The 19,209-nt window shown below is 36.9% G+C and overlaps 1 protein-coding gene across 5 annotated transcripts in view; it reads right to left on the bottom strand.

The window, feature by feature from the left end:
- Positions 1–1,575: 1,575 nt before the first annotated feature.
- The window catches only part of CWC27 (CWC27 spliceosome associated cyclophilin), a 137,524-nt gene continuing 119,890 nt past the window's right edge, over positions 1,576–19,209 (bottom strand). For 4 of the 5 annotated variants that reach the window (XM_040540520.1, XM_040540521.1, XM_040540517.1 and 1 more), the window contains one exon: positions 1,576–1,985. In XM_040540520.1, coding sequence (XP_040396454.1) covers positions 1,823–1,985 — 163 coding nt within the window. In that variant the 3' untranslated portion in view covers positions 1,576–1,822. Of the gene's footprint in view, positions 1,986–14,049; positions 14,088–19,209 lie in introns of all 5 variants that reach the window. The other variant, XM_040540519.1, reaches the window with a different exon arrangement.

Raw genomic sequence — 19,209 nt, 5'->3', positions numbered from 1 at the left:
GTTGTTAGTCAACTTGTCTGTTCATTGCCTCATGCATCCTACTTCAGCTTACGGGAATATTATTTAATTAGAACATTTTCCTATCACAGGAGCAGTAGCTATCTCCTGTAACAGGCACTCAAGTTTCTTTCTTGATCTAGACCTCACTTTCCCTGTCCTGACCTCCTCTGCCAACATGCATGCTTATATACACACATCCTTCCTCTCTTCCCCCATCCCATCAGAGTGGGGATCTGATATGCTAATTTCCTGTAACATTTATTTTAAAACTTGCATTTTTTCTACAAGCAAAGCAATGAATCGAGATAGCATAGCATGTGACATATGATGTTCCTGGAAGATGGTCAAAGCCTGGTAGAAAATTACTTAACAATTAAATAACTTTGACTTAGTAGGTTGTAAATGGCAGTGTTTAAGAATGTAACCCCTCTTGACTTCTTTACACCATGGTACAGTATAATTCACTCAGCCTGAGAAGAGGATAATGACAGCTTTATACAGGATATCATGTCACACCTCCAAATTTTCTTTTTATCTCAAAGATTACACTGCACATTAAAGCAATAGTGTGCATTAATCTAACCTCTGACATTTGGGCCATATTAACCCACCAATGCAGGTTTATGTACCTCACACCTCAGACCCTATCAAGAAATTTGTCAGTGGCAGCTTGATAAAGACACCATACCTTACTGAATGTGTTCTAAAAACAACATCAGCAAAACACTTTTGGTCACACTTTTTAATGACCTTGCTCACTTCATATCCCTCTTCTTTAGCTATTGCCCATATGGTCTCTCTCCAAGCTTATTGTGGCATCAGAAAATGCTGTAAAGAAGTAGCAGTGGAAATTCTTATTTTCTGCAAAAGGTATTAGCACCCGGAGGAGGAGGGAGGGGGAAATCTGTGGGAAGTATGTAATCTTCTGGAAACCTCAAAAGCTCTTCATTTTTAGATGGTAAAATAATTGTTAAAAACAGAGTTACGTTTTTAATGAGACTGATTAGATTTTTCATTTTTGTACTGGACTAATTAACAAAGCAACCTTAATTACCACTTTACAGTGATTACTTACTTTTACTTAATTACTACTTTACAGTGAAAATTCTCCCAATGGAAGGTTTCTAGTATTGTAGCAGTTTAACAAAAAGAGAATCTAAACTTATTATAATGGTTGCTTAATGTGGTACTGTTAGTGAAATAATACTCCTCAACTTGTGTATCCCAAGGTGTCATATGAAATGGAATATGTATTTCAAAAGTAAGAAGAATTAACCAAATCCTCAAATCAAACAGTTTGTTTAAGAAAGCTGGAAACATTCTAAGCAATCCTGCAACTGCATCATCTTAAATCAATGACGGTGGCTCAGGAAGTCAGTGGTTACTGCTGTAATGTTTATATGCCTTCTCAAAAATAATAAAAATAATTAAAATTATACTTTCAGAATATCTCAAAAGCCTGCAGATGGAATTTTCATCTTCTAACTTCATCCTTACTGAGACAAATTCTCATTCATTATATTGAAAAATTTTTGATTATGATGGTGACTATTGTAATTAAAATGCAGATCAAACTGAAGTCAGCTGTTTTATTAAGTACATAAAAAACTTTAGCAAGCTTGGATAATGAATGCACTGAGAGTAGTTTACTGCACAACTTAAGAAACAAATGGTAGCTCAGATTCAAAACCACACAACAGGTTCTTGAGAGATTCCTTTTCACACTTGTCAAATGATATTTTTAGGAGCTACAGCTTACAAAAGAGCCAGTGCTTTATTGCAGTCGCTTTTCAAGGCAGCTCTGGCTAGGATAACATACATTTTATCTCCTTTCCTTTTTTTCTCTCATTATCTTCTTGCTTTCTTCTCTTCTCCTCTTAGTTACAGGATTCCGTGGGTCATAGATCTCAAAAGTGTCTTCATCCTGCATGCTTGCATCTTTCACCTTTCTGCTTCTATCTTCAAACTGAAGTACATGTGACATCCTACAAAACAAGTACAACATGGCTCAAATGCAGTGAAAGAACATAAAGTTATGATTTGCAATTATGATACACATGGCAAGATTTGAGTAGCCATGATTTATTTATTTTTGTGTAGAGAAAAGATCCAAGTTTTCTTTTTTCTTTTTCTCCCCTTCCATCAGTAAACTGTAATATTACAGGAAAACCACTTTTGTGAAAACCCATTTTGAAAAATACAGCTAGAGTTTGCTCTGCTGGATTTTATTTCAGGCAATGAACTGTCTTGTCTTGTCTTTTTCTATTTAACATATCTTCCCAAATGTACTGAATAATTTTCCCAGGAACAGGGAGTGTTTCTCAAGTTTTCCTATTAGTCACTTTGGACTTCCTTTCACCATTACAGTTATGCAAAAGGAAGAGCTTGCATGGAAAACGCTTAAAGTAGGTACACAAAAGATCAACAAGGGAATGCTTTAAGTCCTACTGTTCCATCTTAAATTGATTCAGATCATGCTTTTTATTTTTTTGAGTAGCAGACTAAACTAATGATTTTTTTTTAGCCGTTGATTAGAAATCTTCCCCATTAGATACTTTCCCTTTTCAGCAAATTCCGAGTAGTCTGACCATATCACCATAATCCGGAGTCAAAATAATCTGTTTGTTAGCTGTATTCAGTGCCAGGAAAGCCTCAAGCTGATCATCTTTGGTCTTATTAGTAGGTCTCGCTGAAGTGGGAATTAATACGGAAGATGTTAGAAAAATACAGGTTTTAGGTTGGACAAAATCTTAAACAAAGAGAGAAATCATTTGCCCTACCTAAAGACGAAGAGAGGCGAGGGGAAAAGAAGAAAATCACACTACAGATGCTCATAACAAGCTGACCGACTGTAAACCTCTTGATCTTTACTGACAACCTAGCTACTTTTCTATCATGGGACGTGGTTTTAAGTGTCAAAACTTGGCTATAAAATTAACACTTTTGACCACAGTTGTACTATTTTAAATTAAAAACCCACTCAACTAAGACCTCAGATTACAATCGTACTAAAGCTGCTACTTATGAACCAGGGGCAGGATAACAAATTTAAAATTGATTTGAGCAATTAACCACCCCCAACTGAATTTATGATTTTTCAGCGCATAAAAACTTGCCCAGGCAAAAACAAAACAAAACAAAACACTGAAGTTTGGATTCCGTATTAATCAATTATAAAAATTTCTTTGACTTTGATGGGGTAACTTAAAGTAACAGCAACAATACTGAAGTGAATATAAGCATATCAGCATTAGATATTGGTACAGTCTTTGTGAAATAGAAAATCCACAAATAACAAATCAGTATCAGAATGAAAATTCTGTTGCTGATGAAGTATTACCAGACCCTCACAATGTGTAAGAGGTCCTGAATTAAACAGGTTTTTCAAAGAGCTCTAGTACAGATTTCCATGTATAAAGGGAGGGAGGAGAACCAGATCAGTTATTGTAGATTACAATATTGTACTACTAAAGAATTCAGACAAAAATCAGACAAAATTCAAAGCTACGGACTACAGGAATTTGAATGTTTTGGAAAAATCTTAGTAACAATAATTCAGATTTTTCAACACAATCAATTATTGACATGAGAGCTCCATAAATCTCTCACTGAACAGCACTGAGAGCGTGCCTGCATATTACCATGTCTTCTGAAAATACTTAAGAGTTGAACTTCAGTAGTTTATAACCTTGTATGTACTAGTAACACCAAAACTTATTTTCTTAGTCACATCTACAATTCAGAATAACATAATGTACCATCAGAGTGACTCATGACTGTGTATTTGTAGTTTAATTATAAAAACATTGTCTCACATTGGAGGGACTGAAGTAATTTATTTTAGCTAACATGCTTTCTGCATTTGTCATATTTCTTCTCAACTTATAAAAGATGCGCATAAATATATATATATATTTATACACCAAATCACACTATCCGAGACTGAATTAAAATACAGTCCCAAAGAGATGGGGTCATTCCTCAGTAAGTGGTTTCAGAGGATGTTAATTAATGCATATAGACTTGTACTCTCACTCTACCATTTCATCAGCTTGGGTTTTCAAACAGTGACATGGCACACTTGTAGGATACAACTAATAGGAATTAAAAATAAATACATCTCTAATTCTTGGGTCAGACCATACCGTATGCCAGGTAGTTTGGAAATCAGATGCAGCAGATATAGACTATGAAACATTCACTCCTTTCCAAGAGCTGAAAGAAATCATAGTCTCTGACTCCTATTCATAATTTTCCACTGAAGTGTTCCCAGCTGTGATTAAAAATAAGTCAATATTAAGATGTTTTTTGATAATCCCTGAAAGAATTTCAGATGCAGCATCTCATAGGTAAAGCAAAATAAATGCAAGACCATGCTGAAGATTTTCAAAAATATTTTTCTAATGTGAACTTTAGCTTATTTTTGCAAAACACATCTTCACGGGCATACATATTTTGCATCAATGTAAATGCTAAATCATACCTCAAACTATTTTTTTTCAGAAACATGGGAAGTATTTAGTAATTATTTCTAAATTAATTATTTGAATTTAAAGTAATCCTATTCAAGCTCCTCTAACTAAGGCTTGCACTTGCATAACTTACTAATTGCTGTGTTTGGGCTACAAGTCCACAAATACATGTTGCCTAAGAGTTTTCCTTGTTCAGTTTATAGCTCTTTTCCCTACCTCATGCTCCTGAGTTCAGCCTGCTCAGTTGTGCTTCTGCAGTCACTGTGATGAAAACTCTAACTTCATCTCTGGGCTTTGGGAACCTACCATCCAACTTGTGCTTATCACCAGCTGTTGATAGTTCATCTTACACACTGGTTAAGACATACAACTTTAAAATACATTTTTTCTTCAAAATGCAAAGGATGAAAGGTGTAATTTCTCTTAAACTAAACTCAAATAACAAAGTTTTGCAGCTTAGTATTTTTTTCTTCAAAAATAGTTTGAATAAAAAAGCTTACCAAAACTGATGGTTCTAGGCTTAAATTACCTAGATGTGCAAACTGTTGACTTTCTTTAGAAGAAAAAATAAACACAAATCAATTTCTTTAACCTCTTTTATTAAGAGTGTAGTAAATTGGAGCTGGCTATCTTAGCTTGCATTTATTATTGGACAGGTTTAATTTTTACCCTGTCCAGACAACAGTATCATACAGTTTAAGCATTGTTCTATACCATGTACCGGGGCAGCATCTATACCACTATCTGCAACTCTTCATTTCAATGTTTCAGTTTTCAAATGACATTCAGTACTTGGCTCTCTTCTGCATTCCAAAAATGCAATGTCTTGGTACATTAGACTGAAATACCTGACCACATTTAAGCTTGTGTCAGAGAGAGCACAGATTTCAAAAGGTACACAGATACACTCCTGGCCTCATTCTCAGATGATTTCTGCAACAGCTGGCAAACAAGACTACTCCACAGTTAGTAGCAGACTAGCTCCTAGATGTCATTAAACTGTTGTAACTAACACATTACCTTAGTGATCAATTTGATTGCTTTCTGGGAGGTAACAAGTGGGAGAATGTTGGCTGCAACCAAGGCTAAAAAAGAACCACTTCAGCAGACTAGAAAACACTCAAGAACTATTACAGTACGACTAATCTGTGTGTCCAATAGCCTAGCATAGACAAAACTGTACTTGCCAACTGGACAGCAAAGACCGATCCCCACCTACATGGTGCTCTCCAGGCAGGCTCAACCAGTTTATTCAGGAGATGGAACATGTTCTTTTGAACTACTATAGTGAGATGGTACTTGTAAGAAAAGATATGATACACAGATTTTTAGATGTGTGAGCCATGCACTGGATCTGAAGCATATGTCAGCTGCTGACAGGTGGCAGTCATGTTAAGTGTAGCATAAGCAGAAATCTGGTATCAAGACAGCACTGACCTTTCCAGAACTGCCCTTTGGGAGAAACCAAAGTGGCAATCAGTGAATTGAACCATTTTCAACATCAGCAGTAGCAAGGAAGCCCTATAACTGCTTTTGCGCTAGTGATGAAACTCTGATCTCCATGTACAATGCACTGCATGAATCAGTGACTTTTACGCTAACTGAATGAAAACTCAAAGCCACATTGCTTAATTTCACACGTGTCTATCGATGTGACAGAGCTGTTGGCTGTTACCAGCCCACCTTCCTTGCACAACTTACTATACATGGCACTCCCTCTGGCACCTCAGCCACTTCAGTGGGGAGCCTGGGACATTTTCTCACACTCACCTATGCCAGCATTTTAAACTGCTGGACTTTACAGCAAATCATCAACAGGTGTGGGCAAAAGTTAAATTCTGCCAACTCTGCTATGGGGACAGTAGCCAGCAGCTTTGGCAGAGAGGCAGTAAGTTCTCAAGCATTTGCAGCCAGGGCTCATTTGGAGATACCTGCAAAAAGCATGGCAGCTGGTGACAGATTTTTTGTTTCTGCAATTGACAGGCACTGAGAAAAGAAATGCACAGCTTTTCACTTTTCAGATGCAGAACTGTGTGTTATATAAAATGCACTACTTATAGTACATCTAAACTGTTATACATAACACGAATGAAAATTACACATTGCCTCTAAATGCAGATTAAATGAATTAAACAATTCCATTACTATAAAACCAATCATTTAAATGTTAAAAAAGCCAGGTGCCCATCCTTGGGATGTATGGACTCCAGAGGATCACTTGTATGTTAACGAAGCCAAGTACCTGTCCCTTGGAGGGATCAGCTCCTTAGTTAGCTTGCTGGCTGCCACAGTTCTAAGAAGGAATCAAACTGTGAATGTGTGACCATGTGGAAAGATGGCTCTTGGTGGAGCCTATAAGAGCGGCACACAGAATGTTATCTTAGCTTGGAAGTGGGAGTGTTGGAAACAATTGCAGACGATTAGCTTTTAGCTGAAAGGAATGTTCTTTCAGTTAGGATAAAGTTCTTAGCCAGACCTTTCAAATCGTAAACATTAATAATTTTACCACTGTAGTCCATGATTATCAGTCTTACCATTTCTGAGTTCAACATCACATACAGGTGACATTACCCACTTTTCTCAATTACAACCAACGTTCCATATGCTTAGAAAAAAAAATAGTCAAGCTTCCGTTACATTATACTCTATTTGTAACTTACATTTTCCTTCAAATACTGTAAATGTGTTTGTTAAACCATAAACATTAATGGTTTATTATTTATATTATATAGTGGTTTATTATATTATAACACTTTCCTCCACGTAATTTCTTGATACATAGGCAGTGGATAGAAATGTAGTTCATGTGAACAGATGAGAAAACAGATTAGTGAATGCACAAACAAAAGCAAATGAGATCTTGCTCCCAAGGTAAAAATTTGTTAGATATTCTGGAAGAATGAACTCACTGGCACTCTTTTCACTTCCAGCAAAGTAGTGGGTGGCACAGGAAGAGAGACAGTTGAGAAACAGAGACCAAAAAGAAAAATAAACTGAGGAAGGTAAAGAATAAAAAAAAGGATAGGAATGAGAAACAAAAACAGAGAAAAAGAGGCTGACCAAAATGTAAATAAAATGAAGAAAAATGTCAATTAAAAGCTGACAAGCAAAAACTTTAAACCAAGGCAAGAGAACAGGACAAAAACAGTTATGGTTAAAACCATAAAACAATGAGAATTTTAAAAGAGGAAAGAACTTGAAATCTAAACTGGTTTTCACTTTTTTCAGAACTGAGATGCTACAATCAAAACAAGCTTTTTGGCTTAGCCTGCTGTCACCACTCCTTGCATAACAGTGTCCAAGAGCTTTACAAATAATTTTGGAAACATAGTCCAGCAGGACAGAGAAAATACATGTATATCTAATGAAACCTGCAACCACCCTTAAGTGCTTTGTGTAACACAAGTCTTGCAGGCAAGTTCTTGGTTTTTCTGTCCTATCTCACTATCTAGCTTTGTTATTTTAGTATAAGAGATTAACCCATCATCCCTCTTTTCATGAAAAGGAATTCTGTAATGAAAATTCCTCTCTCTTACTGATTATGAAAGGAAGTTTTTTCCCGAAGTACTTGAAATAGGTTCTGATTCTTAAAGGGTGTTAACAATTTAAGGAGTGCTATAGAAACAGTTTCAAACACAGACTCTTCTCTTTAATTCTCAATGTTTCACACAGCCACTGCTATTACAAAAAAGATGTGTGTAAGAAACAAGCTTCCATGAGTATGTTTTGTCTCATTAATTCATAATGTCTGAACTGTGCTAAATTACCTATGAAAGCCCCTACCCTTCCATAGCACTTGATACTTAAACCTTCCACTGTATCACACATACTGTTCCAGTTTGGACCTAGTTTGCCAAACCTGGTTTCGTTTCACTTCAAAAAAGCTTACAATGCCTCCCAACAAAAACCTCTGGTCACCAGGATTCTGCTGTGATTGTCACCACTAACAGATTTGACTTCTTGTTTCACTGCTTGTTTCCACAATTCCACGTTCCTCTGTTCCTCTCTGCCCATTTCTTTTCCCAAATAATCAGATCACTTGTCATAGAATCATAGAATATCCAAGTAGGAAGGGACCCACAAGGATCATCGAGTCCAACTTCTGGGTCCCCAAAAGACTACCCAAAAATCAGACGATGTGTCCCTCAAGCTTTTTGTGCCTTCATAAAATCTTCTGTTTCTCAACTCTTGTTTCTCTAGCAAGATTTGTTAGTCAGATCCATCCAGATTCACACAATTGGTTATTCTACTGAAGATACTAATATAAAAAAATGATTAAAAAATCATTAGAAAAGCATTGAGAAAAATATTGCTGTAAATAAAGATATTTGCTATAGTTAAGCTGATTTCACAAGTATTTAATTATATATCAAGATAAGATTGTTTCAATCAATTTCTATTAGTTTTTGAACTAATGTTATAGGGACACGCTTTAGTGGTAAACTTGGCAGTGCTAGGTTAACAGCTGGACTTGGTAATCTTAGAAGTCTTTTTCAACCTAGGTGATTCTATGAATATGGTATAGATATTCGTATATAACACATATACGGTGTATATATATATACCATATACCTATATCTATACCATTCCAAATATACATATATGGTATATATATACCATATATATACAGAATCACAGAATCACAGAATGGCCAAGGTTGGAAGGGACCTCTGAAGATCATCTAGTCCAACCCCACTGCCAAGCAGGATCACCTAGAGCATGTTGTGCAGGATGACATTCAGGCGGGTTTTGAATATCTCCAGAGAAGGAGACTCCACAAGCTCTCTGGGCAACCTGTGCCAGTGCTCTGTCACCCTCACAGTACAGAAGTGCCCTCTCATACTCAGCCAGAACCTCCTGCGCTTCAGTTTGTGCCTGTTGCCTCTCGTCCTGTTGCTGAGCACAACTGAAAAGAGACTGGCTCCATCCTCTCAACACCCTCCACTCAGATATTTATACACATTCATGAAGTCTCCCCTCAGTCTTCTCTTTTCCAGACTAAACAGGCCCAACTCTCTCAGCCTGTCCTCATATGACAGGAGCTCCAGTCCCCTCACCATATTAGTTGCCCTCCTCTGGACTAACTCCAGTAGCTCCATGTCCCTCTTGTGCTGGGGAGCCCAAAGCTGGACACAGCACTCCAGGTGGGGCCTCACCAGGGCTGAGTAGAGGGGGAGGATCACCTCCCTTGACCTGCTGGCAACACCCTTCCAAATGCAGCCCAGGATCCTGTTGGCCTTCTTGGCCACAAGGGCACATCGCTGGCTCATGGTCAGCCTGCTGTCCACCAGGACTCCCAGGTCTCTCTCTGCAGAGCTGCTCTCCAGCAGGTCAGCCCCCAGCCTGTACGGGTGCTTGGGGTTATTCCTCCCGAAGTGCAGGACCCTGCACTTGCCCTTGTTGAACTTCATGAGGTTCCTCTTGGTCCTATCCTCCAGCCTGTCGAGGTCCCTCTGAATGGTAGCACAGCCCTCTGGGGTACCAGCCACTCCTCCCAGCTTTGTGTTGTCAGCAAACCTGCTGAGGGTGCACTCTGCTCCATCATCCAGGTCGTTGAGGAATAAGTTGAACAACACTGGACCCAGTACTGGTCCCTGGGGGACACCACTAGCTACTGGCCTCCAAGTAGACTCCGCACCACTAAGCACTAACCTACCATTCATAGATATGGTATTGATATTCATATATAACTTCACAGATTTTAAACTGAAATCAGACTGAATTTAGACTGAAATTTAAGATCAATACAATACTCCTTTTTCACCACTGTTATAAATACCACTCATAACTCCCACCCTCCAAGCACTATTTTGAGCTAAATGTCATTTCTGAAAGACCTAAAAGGAGTATTTTCTAACTTTTGTATCAATGGAGTGCTACTTGCCTCCAGTATTTCAGCACTCAGATGTTAACAATGGAGGTGACATACTATTGCTGTTATTGCACAATCTCCTCAATTCGAAGCAAGCAAAACTGATAAAAATATAATTTATAAATATTATAAATAAATAAACATTCTACAAAGTCAGACTGTACTCTTCTGTTAGGCCTACCACATAAAATGAAATGGAACTTTCGCAGATATTTCTAACATACCATTTTCTCGAGATACTATTCGAATGCTACATCCTCATTTTTGCCCAAAACATTCACTGTGAAAATAATAAAAAAGCAGTAGTTTCACTAAGTGTGGGATATCCAAGTTATAAAATAAAAAACCCAACCCTTCAGTATTTGCAAAGCTACCAACAAAGTAAGCAATTCTTAATAAAGACTAATGTAATGGAGCATCCTTTTCCATTGTTCAAGATGTTGCTAAGCATTTTTTTTCTCTTGAAAGAAGATTTAATTGTAAGTAACCTTCTAAGGGAAAATCAACGTAACTACAAAAAAGATAATCCAATTCAAAAGATAGTAAAATCACTGGGGGAAAATTGGATTGGCTTTCTCATGGTTAGAAATAATTAGAAATATGTAAAACCTTCTGATTGTAAGCATTTTTTCTAAAAAAAAAATTTTAAAAAATCAATTATCCAGTTATTATTTAGTATATATTTGGTAACAATTCCTATATAGAGTATTTACAGTACATCTTTATCCCCTTCACAAAAATATTAAGTAGTTTGATGAAAGAAGCTGGGTGCTTTTAAATAGACAACTGCTCCTGGTAGAGTAGGTTGGTATGGGAGACAGTAATGTAAATTCCAGATGTTGTTCCAGACAGTGTACCAGCACAGAAAAACTTTACACAGCTTTTACTATACGGACATGGGAACCGCCATACCGGAACTGACCAATGATCCATCCAGTCTAGCATCCTGTCTCTGGCAGTAGCTTGTACAGCATCTGATACTCTAGAAGTCGGCAAATTGCCTCCCCAGGTTAACACAAACAGGTTTGTATCACCAGAGCACAAAGTAGGAGGGAGCAGAAAGAGAGAAGAGTGTATCTAACATAAGAATATTCTGATTTTCACAACTTAACATTCAACATTTTCTGGATGCCCTCCCTTCTCTTTTGTCCTTCCCTCTTCCCATTCTGAATATGTCCAAATCCACACAATTTAATCATGTCATTGAATGAGATGAAGTTGGGGTGCTTATAAAGGTGTGTATATTCAGAAAGCTTAAGCTAGGCTATTAAAGAGTTAGAAGATTATTTCTTCGTTCTTCACTAAGTTTGCTGGCAATAAATAAAATGTAAGGTTTCCAGACAGTAAATGAAATACTAGATATCCCTTGAGTAAAGCATGGATCATCTCTGAATTTAAGTCAAACAGTAGTCGATTCCAGGCCCAGATGCCTAGTCCAAATAAACTTAAGACATGAAGGAATTAACAAAAAATAAACAAACAAAAAACCCACCCCAAAGGCCCTGTGTTTCTCAGGCATGCTAAACAGCTAGAAGCAATAAATATATAACTTTAGCAGAAGAACAATTTGTTAATACAAAATTACTGACTGTTCAGCAGTGGGCTAGCAGCTAGCATTTACATACCAAGGTTTGACCACATTCTAGCAGTAGAGGGGTGAAGAAGGTGGAGAGAAAATTGGAGAAAAACGATTTAGAGCAGGAGGATTTTTTTTTTCTTTTTCCCTTTAAAAGTTACTGACAATGCTAAACCCCAAACAAACACTAATCTTTTTGCTAAACAGAAAAGAAACCCCTCTTTCCAATGTGTTTCTAATACAGACCTCTGGCATGCACTTATTCTTTGTAACAAGCAAGTAAGTATTTTGTCAACTTTTTTTTTTTTCTTCTTAAATGTAGTTGAGTAAATCAATGGCCTTAGCAGGAGAGCCCTAACATAGAGCCAGTTTTTCCAGACTAGTGGAGGAACGTTGGCTCAAATCTGGATGGGAGGAGGGGAGCTAACATGGCTCTAATCCATCTTTGTGCCTCACTGGCATAAATTACAGCAGCACTTTTTCTTTCGTTCCCCAAGCTAGCATCGGCATGTGAAAAAGACTGCTGCTTAGTTTTCAGGAGCTTACTGTGTTTGTCACAGTTAAGCTTCTGCAGCTGAATCTGCAGAGACTGGTGCTAATCTTGAGGAAGCCATATTTCATAATCATCTGTAAGGTATTATGGCAAAGAAAGAGACAGCATTCTAGAAAACACACATAAAAAGGTTAGGTTTATGAAAGAAATACAACCATTTTTTTTAGGTGTTTATCCAGAAGGATTTCACAATGCAAAGTTTAATAGCAGATGTATAAAATAAGAAGTACTGGAAATAAAATGTGGAAGACATTAACAGATTTATGTGGAGTAGATATTAACAGTGTGCATCATTGATTTAGTTCTTAATACAAATGAAATTTTGTAATATAAAAACAGGCTGACTGGCTTCAACATTTCCTGATTCTGAAATTCCTATTTTGATGAAAAAAGAAAACCAAACCAAACCAATTCAAGCCTACTCTCTAGAGCGGACATTAGAGGTGGTGTCTTGATACTTTTTTTTTTTTTTTAGACACAAATCTCTCTCAGATACAAAACCTTTTACTGGAAGAGAATGAAAGAAATGAAATACTGTATTCCTACTCCTGATTGCAACAGATTTCTCCTTGACACCAATGTTAAATATTCTGAGAGAATTTTTCCTTGTACTATAAATGAAAACATTTCTGAAGTAAAGAACATAACTATTGATTCTGGATAGAGAATGCCTTTACTGAACGTACAGGTTTTGTTTGTTTGTTCTGGAGTAAAACAGTTTCTGTAAAAAAAAAAAAAGTTTCTGTACAAACTGGGTAAAAAATTTTGCAGTCAAATTGCAGTGAATGTCCTGGCAGAAAGAGCTTAGCATTAGCACCCAATGTTGTTAAAACATTTAACTAGCATCAGGGGTAGTTTTGTGAAATTCAGAACTGGGAAAAGGTTATAGTATTTGATGTGTATAAACCAGTCTACACTTTAAATGGTTAGCACTGACCTTCACTGAGTTCACTGAGATTTTTGTCCAAAGAAGCAGTAATAAAAACAATTAAACAGACTCCTGCCCTTTATTCTTGGCTATAATCAGGTGATCAGATTTATGAACATTTGATTTGCACTGTGCAAATCAAAATAGAATTTTGTGACCAAGGAGGTATCTTTAAAAGCCCTCTAAGAGCCACAAGATTTTAAACAGTCTGTTTAAGTGAAGAGTTCCATTAAATTCATTTTTAGTCTTTCCTATCTTAAATGAGGTTTGTCACAAATAATTAACAATAGCCAATCCAGCATCATATTTAAACAACCTGCATATGAAACACTATCTATAAAGCAAGATATTGAATGCCTTGTTTGAAATGCAAGACCTTTACTCACATAATTTTCATATCCTTTTCACTGTAACTTGAAAAAGTATTTTCACGCATTAACTTGCTCACTTTGATTTAAAAATATTCCTTTTTTTTTCCTATCCCTTAAATTAAGTAACATTCGGAATAATGATCAAATTATTAATGATCAAGTGAACTTCACTTGATCTAAGTTCTTCACTAAGTTCAGACTCAACAAAGGTAACTAAGCATAAAATAATTTTAAAATGAGAAAACATGAAAAAACATCATTTTTTCCAAATTCCCACCTTGTTTATTCTTTCTTGTCCCACAGTATATCTGAAAGCTGAACAGATTTATTTAGTTATTATTTAGTTATTTCATATCAAAAGAAAAGAGTAAATTTCAGAGCCTAGACTTCATCCCCAAAATACTTAAGTGACTGCCTCATTTACATTCGTTTCTTACAGTTACAGCTATAACAGTGTTCCATGTGGAAGGAAAAAGCTGATCTCTTTCTTTGAAAGATCAAGTTCACATCCAACACCTCAGATTTCACCCAGGAAATATAAAATTCTAAATTCTTGATTGGTTTAGTGTATGATATATATAAATATATATTTTTGGGTTGTATGGAGTGCTGTTCCGTGTGAGTTTTACGTTACTTATCTTAACAACTAAGCTTTATATGCAAGAATGCTACAGGAGCTTGTTCACAAAACTTCTCATACATTTTATCTGTGAGAATGCACAGTTGGGAACCTTCACAGATACATGGTAACCCCATGTGGCAATCAGGTGAACATTAAAGAGAGAAAATGGTGGGTTGTTTTCTACAGAAAGTTCTACCAACTCAGAAATTGTCAGGACTGTTAAACTCTCATGAGAACAGAAATATATGTAAGGTTGTCAATAAATTTAGCAGTTTCAGGAATTCTACACTGGTTTTCAAAGATCAGAGTGAGAACAGTGGAAGATAGTCCAGAATTTTGGTTAGGTATATTACAAGTGAATTTCTGTAGCAGAGAACTTGTAACTTCCACAAACACTGGTATTCCATCTGGAAAAGTGTAGATTAAAACAACAACAACAAAAAACAAAAACACAAAAACAAACAAACAAACAACTATTTCATAAGGATATAAAGCTGGTGGAAAATCAGGTACAGAGCCCTATGTTTAGAAGTAGATGGCCACTGTTAGTGTCAAGCGTGAAATAATAAATTTGGTGGGGTTGTTCAGTTCACTTCTATTTATGACTTTAACAGAGAAGAACGTGTTTACAGAATGCATGTGCAATATGAAGTTTTGTGAAGAAGGGTCTCGAAAGAAGGGTCTTGAAGAAGGGTCTCGATGGGCAGAAGCCAATGGGATGAGGTTCAATATGGCTAAGCGCCTAGTACTACACTTTGGTCACAACAACCCAATGCAGTGCTACAGGTGTGGGGCAGAGTGGCTGGAAAGCTCTGCAGAGGAAAGGGATCTGGTTGCCTGAACATGAGCCAGCAGTGTGCCCAGGTGGCCAAGAAGGCCAACGGCATTCTGGCTTGTATCAGGAACAGTGTAGCCAGCAGGACCAGGGAGGTGCTCGTCCCCCTGTACTCTGCTCTGGTGAGGCCATACCTTGAGTACTGTGTTCAGTTTTGGGCCCCTCACTACAAGAAGGACATCGAGGCCCTGGAGCGTGTCCAAAGAAGGGCTACAAAGCTGGTGAAGGGCCTGGAACACAAGTCCTATGGGGAGCGGCTGAGGGAAGTGGGGTTGTTTAGTCTGGAGAAGAGGAGGCTCAGGGGAGACCTTATTGCTCTCTACAACTCCCTGAAAGGAAGATGTGGGGAGCTGGTGGTTGGCCTCTTCTTGCAGATAACTAGTGATAGGGAATGGCCTCAAGTTGCTCCAGGGGAGGTTCAGGTTGGAAATTAGGAGAAGTTTCTTCTCAGAAAGAGCAGTCAGGCATTGGAACGGGTTGCCCAGGGAGGTGGTGGAGTCACCGTCCCTAGGGGTGTTCAAGGAAAGGTTGGACCTGATGCTTAGGTACATGTTTAGTGGGTGATATTGGTGGTAGGGGGATGGTTGGACCAGATGATCCTGAATGTCTTTTCCGACCTTAATGATTCTATGATTCTATTAAAGTTTATTGGAGTATTTAGAATTTATGTGATTTTGGCAAACTAGTTATAGTATGAAAAATAGGATAAAATTCAGAAAGTGCAATGGCTGAATTTCAGTAAGGACATTTAATAGCATGGGTACAGGACAGAGACAGATTAGGCAACCATTCAGCAGAAAAAGATCTGTGGCTTGGAATGGATTGGAAACCAGGCATAAAAGAAACAATGACAAATAAATTGATCTTTTCACTCAATACTGACAAAGACTTGTATCTAGTCTTGAATTTCGTGCTTTGAAAGAGAGATGAACCACTCAGGAAGAATGATCACAAATTGAGAAAGAATAATCTCTGCAGAAAGACTAAAATGTTTTCTTTTTTGTCCAACTGAAAGAGATGAGCTTGTGATTATTTTCAAGTGTGCTAAAAAGCATCTTGAAAAAGAGACAGTGAACAGTTTCCTAGAATCCATTCATATCACAAGGAAGAGTGGATTACATACAAATATTCCATACCAAGAGGAACATTTAAACACTACAAGAGATTGCCTAGGGAATCTCTGTCATTGGACTTCCAGTGAATAAATGTGACTAATAGTAAGAAAATTGCACTGCAGATACATTGGCCATTGGGTTATGGAAACGGTGTAATTATATTACATTTGGAGGTCCCCTTCTGGCCCTTTTCTTATGTTAACTCTACGATTAATCAGTATTCTTGGTGGCTTCAGAAATGAAAACTCTTACCAACTGAACAGCAATATTTTTGATAACAAGAATAAACAGACATTTCTTAGAAGGATGAGTTATCTGGGAAAATGTTTCACTTCTTAGCAGCAGAAGATCTAATCCTACCCTTCCTGGAAACAGATAACAAAGTAGAGTGAACCATCATTAAATTGACTCGTACATTTCATAACAGGAATGACAAGCTAGAATCCTAAAAGAACCCTAGAGTTGAAAGTATAATAGCCCCAGATCAGCTACCTTTCTGTCAGGGAGATTATGTATCACTGTCTGTCAGTACAGTATCTGTGTTCCTCTTCCATTAGTGGCAATTATAAGAATACATAGACAGCATTACAAACTTTCTAGTATTTCTTCCTGGGTGCATAGTTGGATTGGGATACGGTTACTATATGTATTTTTAAGTGGAGAATTATTTAATAGGAAAGTAATTCAGAGTTCTAATTATCATTTTTATCCTATCTGAAGAGGAAGATTTTGTCTAAATTGACTAAAGCAGTCAATCTTTGAATATACTTGACTGCATCTGATTTTTTTATCCTCATAGCTGGATTATCTCTATGGAAGATATTTTATGTCATGTTCACAGGATCTGCATCATCAATTTCATTATATATAGTTGCCATAATATTTTTTGGACTGACACTTGATTTTTACTAAAGGTGTAGCTATTTGATGTTACAATCATGGTCCCAAAGTGACGCCACAACCTGACTAGGTGCCACATGTATGCAACAAAATGTATATAGAAGTCCAAATCCTAAGGAAGATGAGTAGCAGTGTTCTGTATAAAGTGTAACCCGTGCAGTGTTTTCACTTTCAAATTCAGGCATATCCAGTAATCCAGAGTGGAAGTACCAAGTAGATGGTACTTCCAGATGGGTCTTCTGCCATCACACATTTAGTTCTCAGTCTCCAAGCAGAAGACACCTCACTAAATTCTGGGGAGAAGTATGTCATGTGAAGCCCCGGGTAAGACTTTCAGCTCAGAATGAGTAACTATGTTCTGTCAAATCTACCTCTGCTGCACTCTGCACAACCTTTGTGAAAGTAAAGGATGAAGTCCTACGTCTGATGCTTTCTTACATAGACTATGAGTACATAAATAGCAAATAATGATGAAACAGTACTAAAGTAGTCTGGCAAATCTTAAAAAAAGCATAAGCAATAGTTCTTGATATGGAGCCGTAAGGACAAGTATGTGTGCACCAGGATGATCAGGCATATTTTCCTGATGTACCTAGATGCCACAAAAATGCATTTGTCTACTTCTTTGGAGATCCTTTTATTGTTAAAAGCACCCTTTCTGGCAGTACACAACATGTTTATTTCAATATTTTTGATTTCTGCAGGGGAAATTAAGTTTTGATTGCCGCAGGCTTGTACGTATAATCATTCTCACTTAGCATCAGAGTTTGCAATCCCAGCAAAGATCCTGCTATTTCATGTTAAAACCTAATATTATTCATTTCTCTTCAGATCTCTTCACTACACTTCCTCAGATGCCTTCTTAGACAGTAAAATCTGGTAATAATTATCAAACACCATACACACTGTTTACAATAGAGTCATATTTCTTTCTTCTTTTTTTCCTGCATAGAAAGTAGAATGCTGCTGAAAAGTACCCAAATGTCTGCTATGCTTCATGCCAATACAGCAGCTCAGCCAAATATGCAGAGAATAGTTTGCCAAATAAAAGAAAACATAACAAATTGGTAATAGTTTCTATCTTGACAGAAAATGAAAATTATACCTCAATGTGTGGCCACTCCTGTGGACACATAAAAATGTCTTAGAGGCAATCATTCTACCTCAGATAACACACCCTGACAGTAGAGCAAAGCATAGTGGCTGGCTTTCACTTCCCACAAAAAGAGCAGCCATGATCTACAAAGTAGCCTGGAGGAATCACATAATTTGTGCATATCATATACGTGTATGACATACGCTAATTATATTTACTATAAATCTTATAAAGTACTATTATTGTTTTTGAGTAGAATTATCGTGTTTGGAGGAGTAGATTGAAATTAAGAAAGATAATTTTTTTTAATGTCATGTCACTATACTTATCTCAAATCATCCAATCCGATGAAGAAATGAAAACATTAAGTCTTTATCCCAAAATATGAAATTCAACTCTCCAAGCCATTCTAACATTCATGAATACCTTTTAGAAACTTCATTGCTTTGCTAATGTTGTATGTGGATCTAGCCAATTTGCGTAATAAAAATATTTTACAACTTATTTAGCTTCGAAGTAAATTCTCTGAAAATGGAGCAAGACTCCAGTCTACAATGTTAACATGTACATTTACTGAACTGCAAAACTAATAATATAATGTTAATTATTAGTCTATTGCTTAGCATCATATTATTCTAAATCTTCATTTTAGTGCCATTTTGAATGCAACGTTGCTTTCTGAACAAAAAAGCCACGCAATTTCATAATCTGAAATTACAACAATCTTCTTCCTTCAGTTTAAGTTGCCTACAGGGAGAAGCACTATCACCAATTAGATGTCAGTAGTTACTCAGAAGGGAACACAAACGATGATGATTAGACTTTGCAAGTCCTTAACAGACTGGTTATATTACTGTGAAAAGAAAGAT

The sequence above is a fragment of the Cygnus olor genome, chromosome Z (genome assembly GCF_009769625.2).
Source record: "Cygnus olor isolate bCygOlo1 chromosome Z, bCygOlo1.pri.v2, whole genome shotgun sequence".
Taxonomy (NCBI): domain Eukaryota; kingdom Metazoa; phylum Chordata; class Aves; order Anseriformes; family Anatidae; genus Cygnus; species Cygnus olor.
Note: the sequence above shows the minus strand (reverse complement) of the source record. Positions and strands in the feature narration are given on the sequence as shown.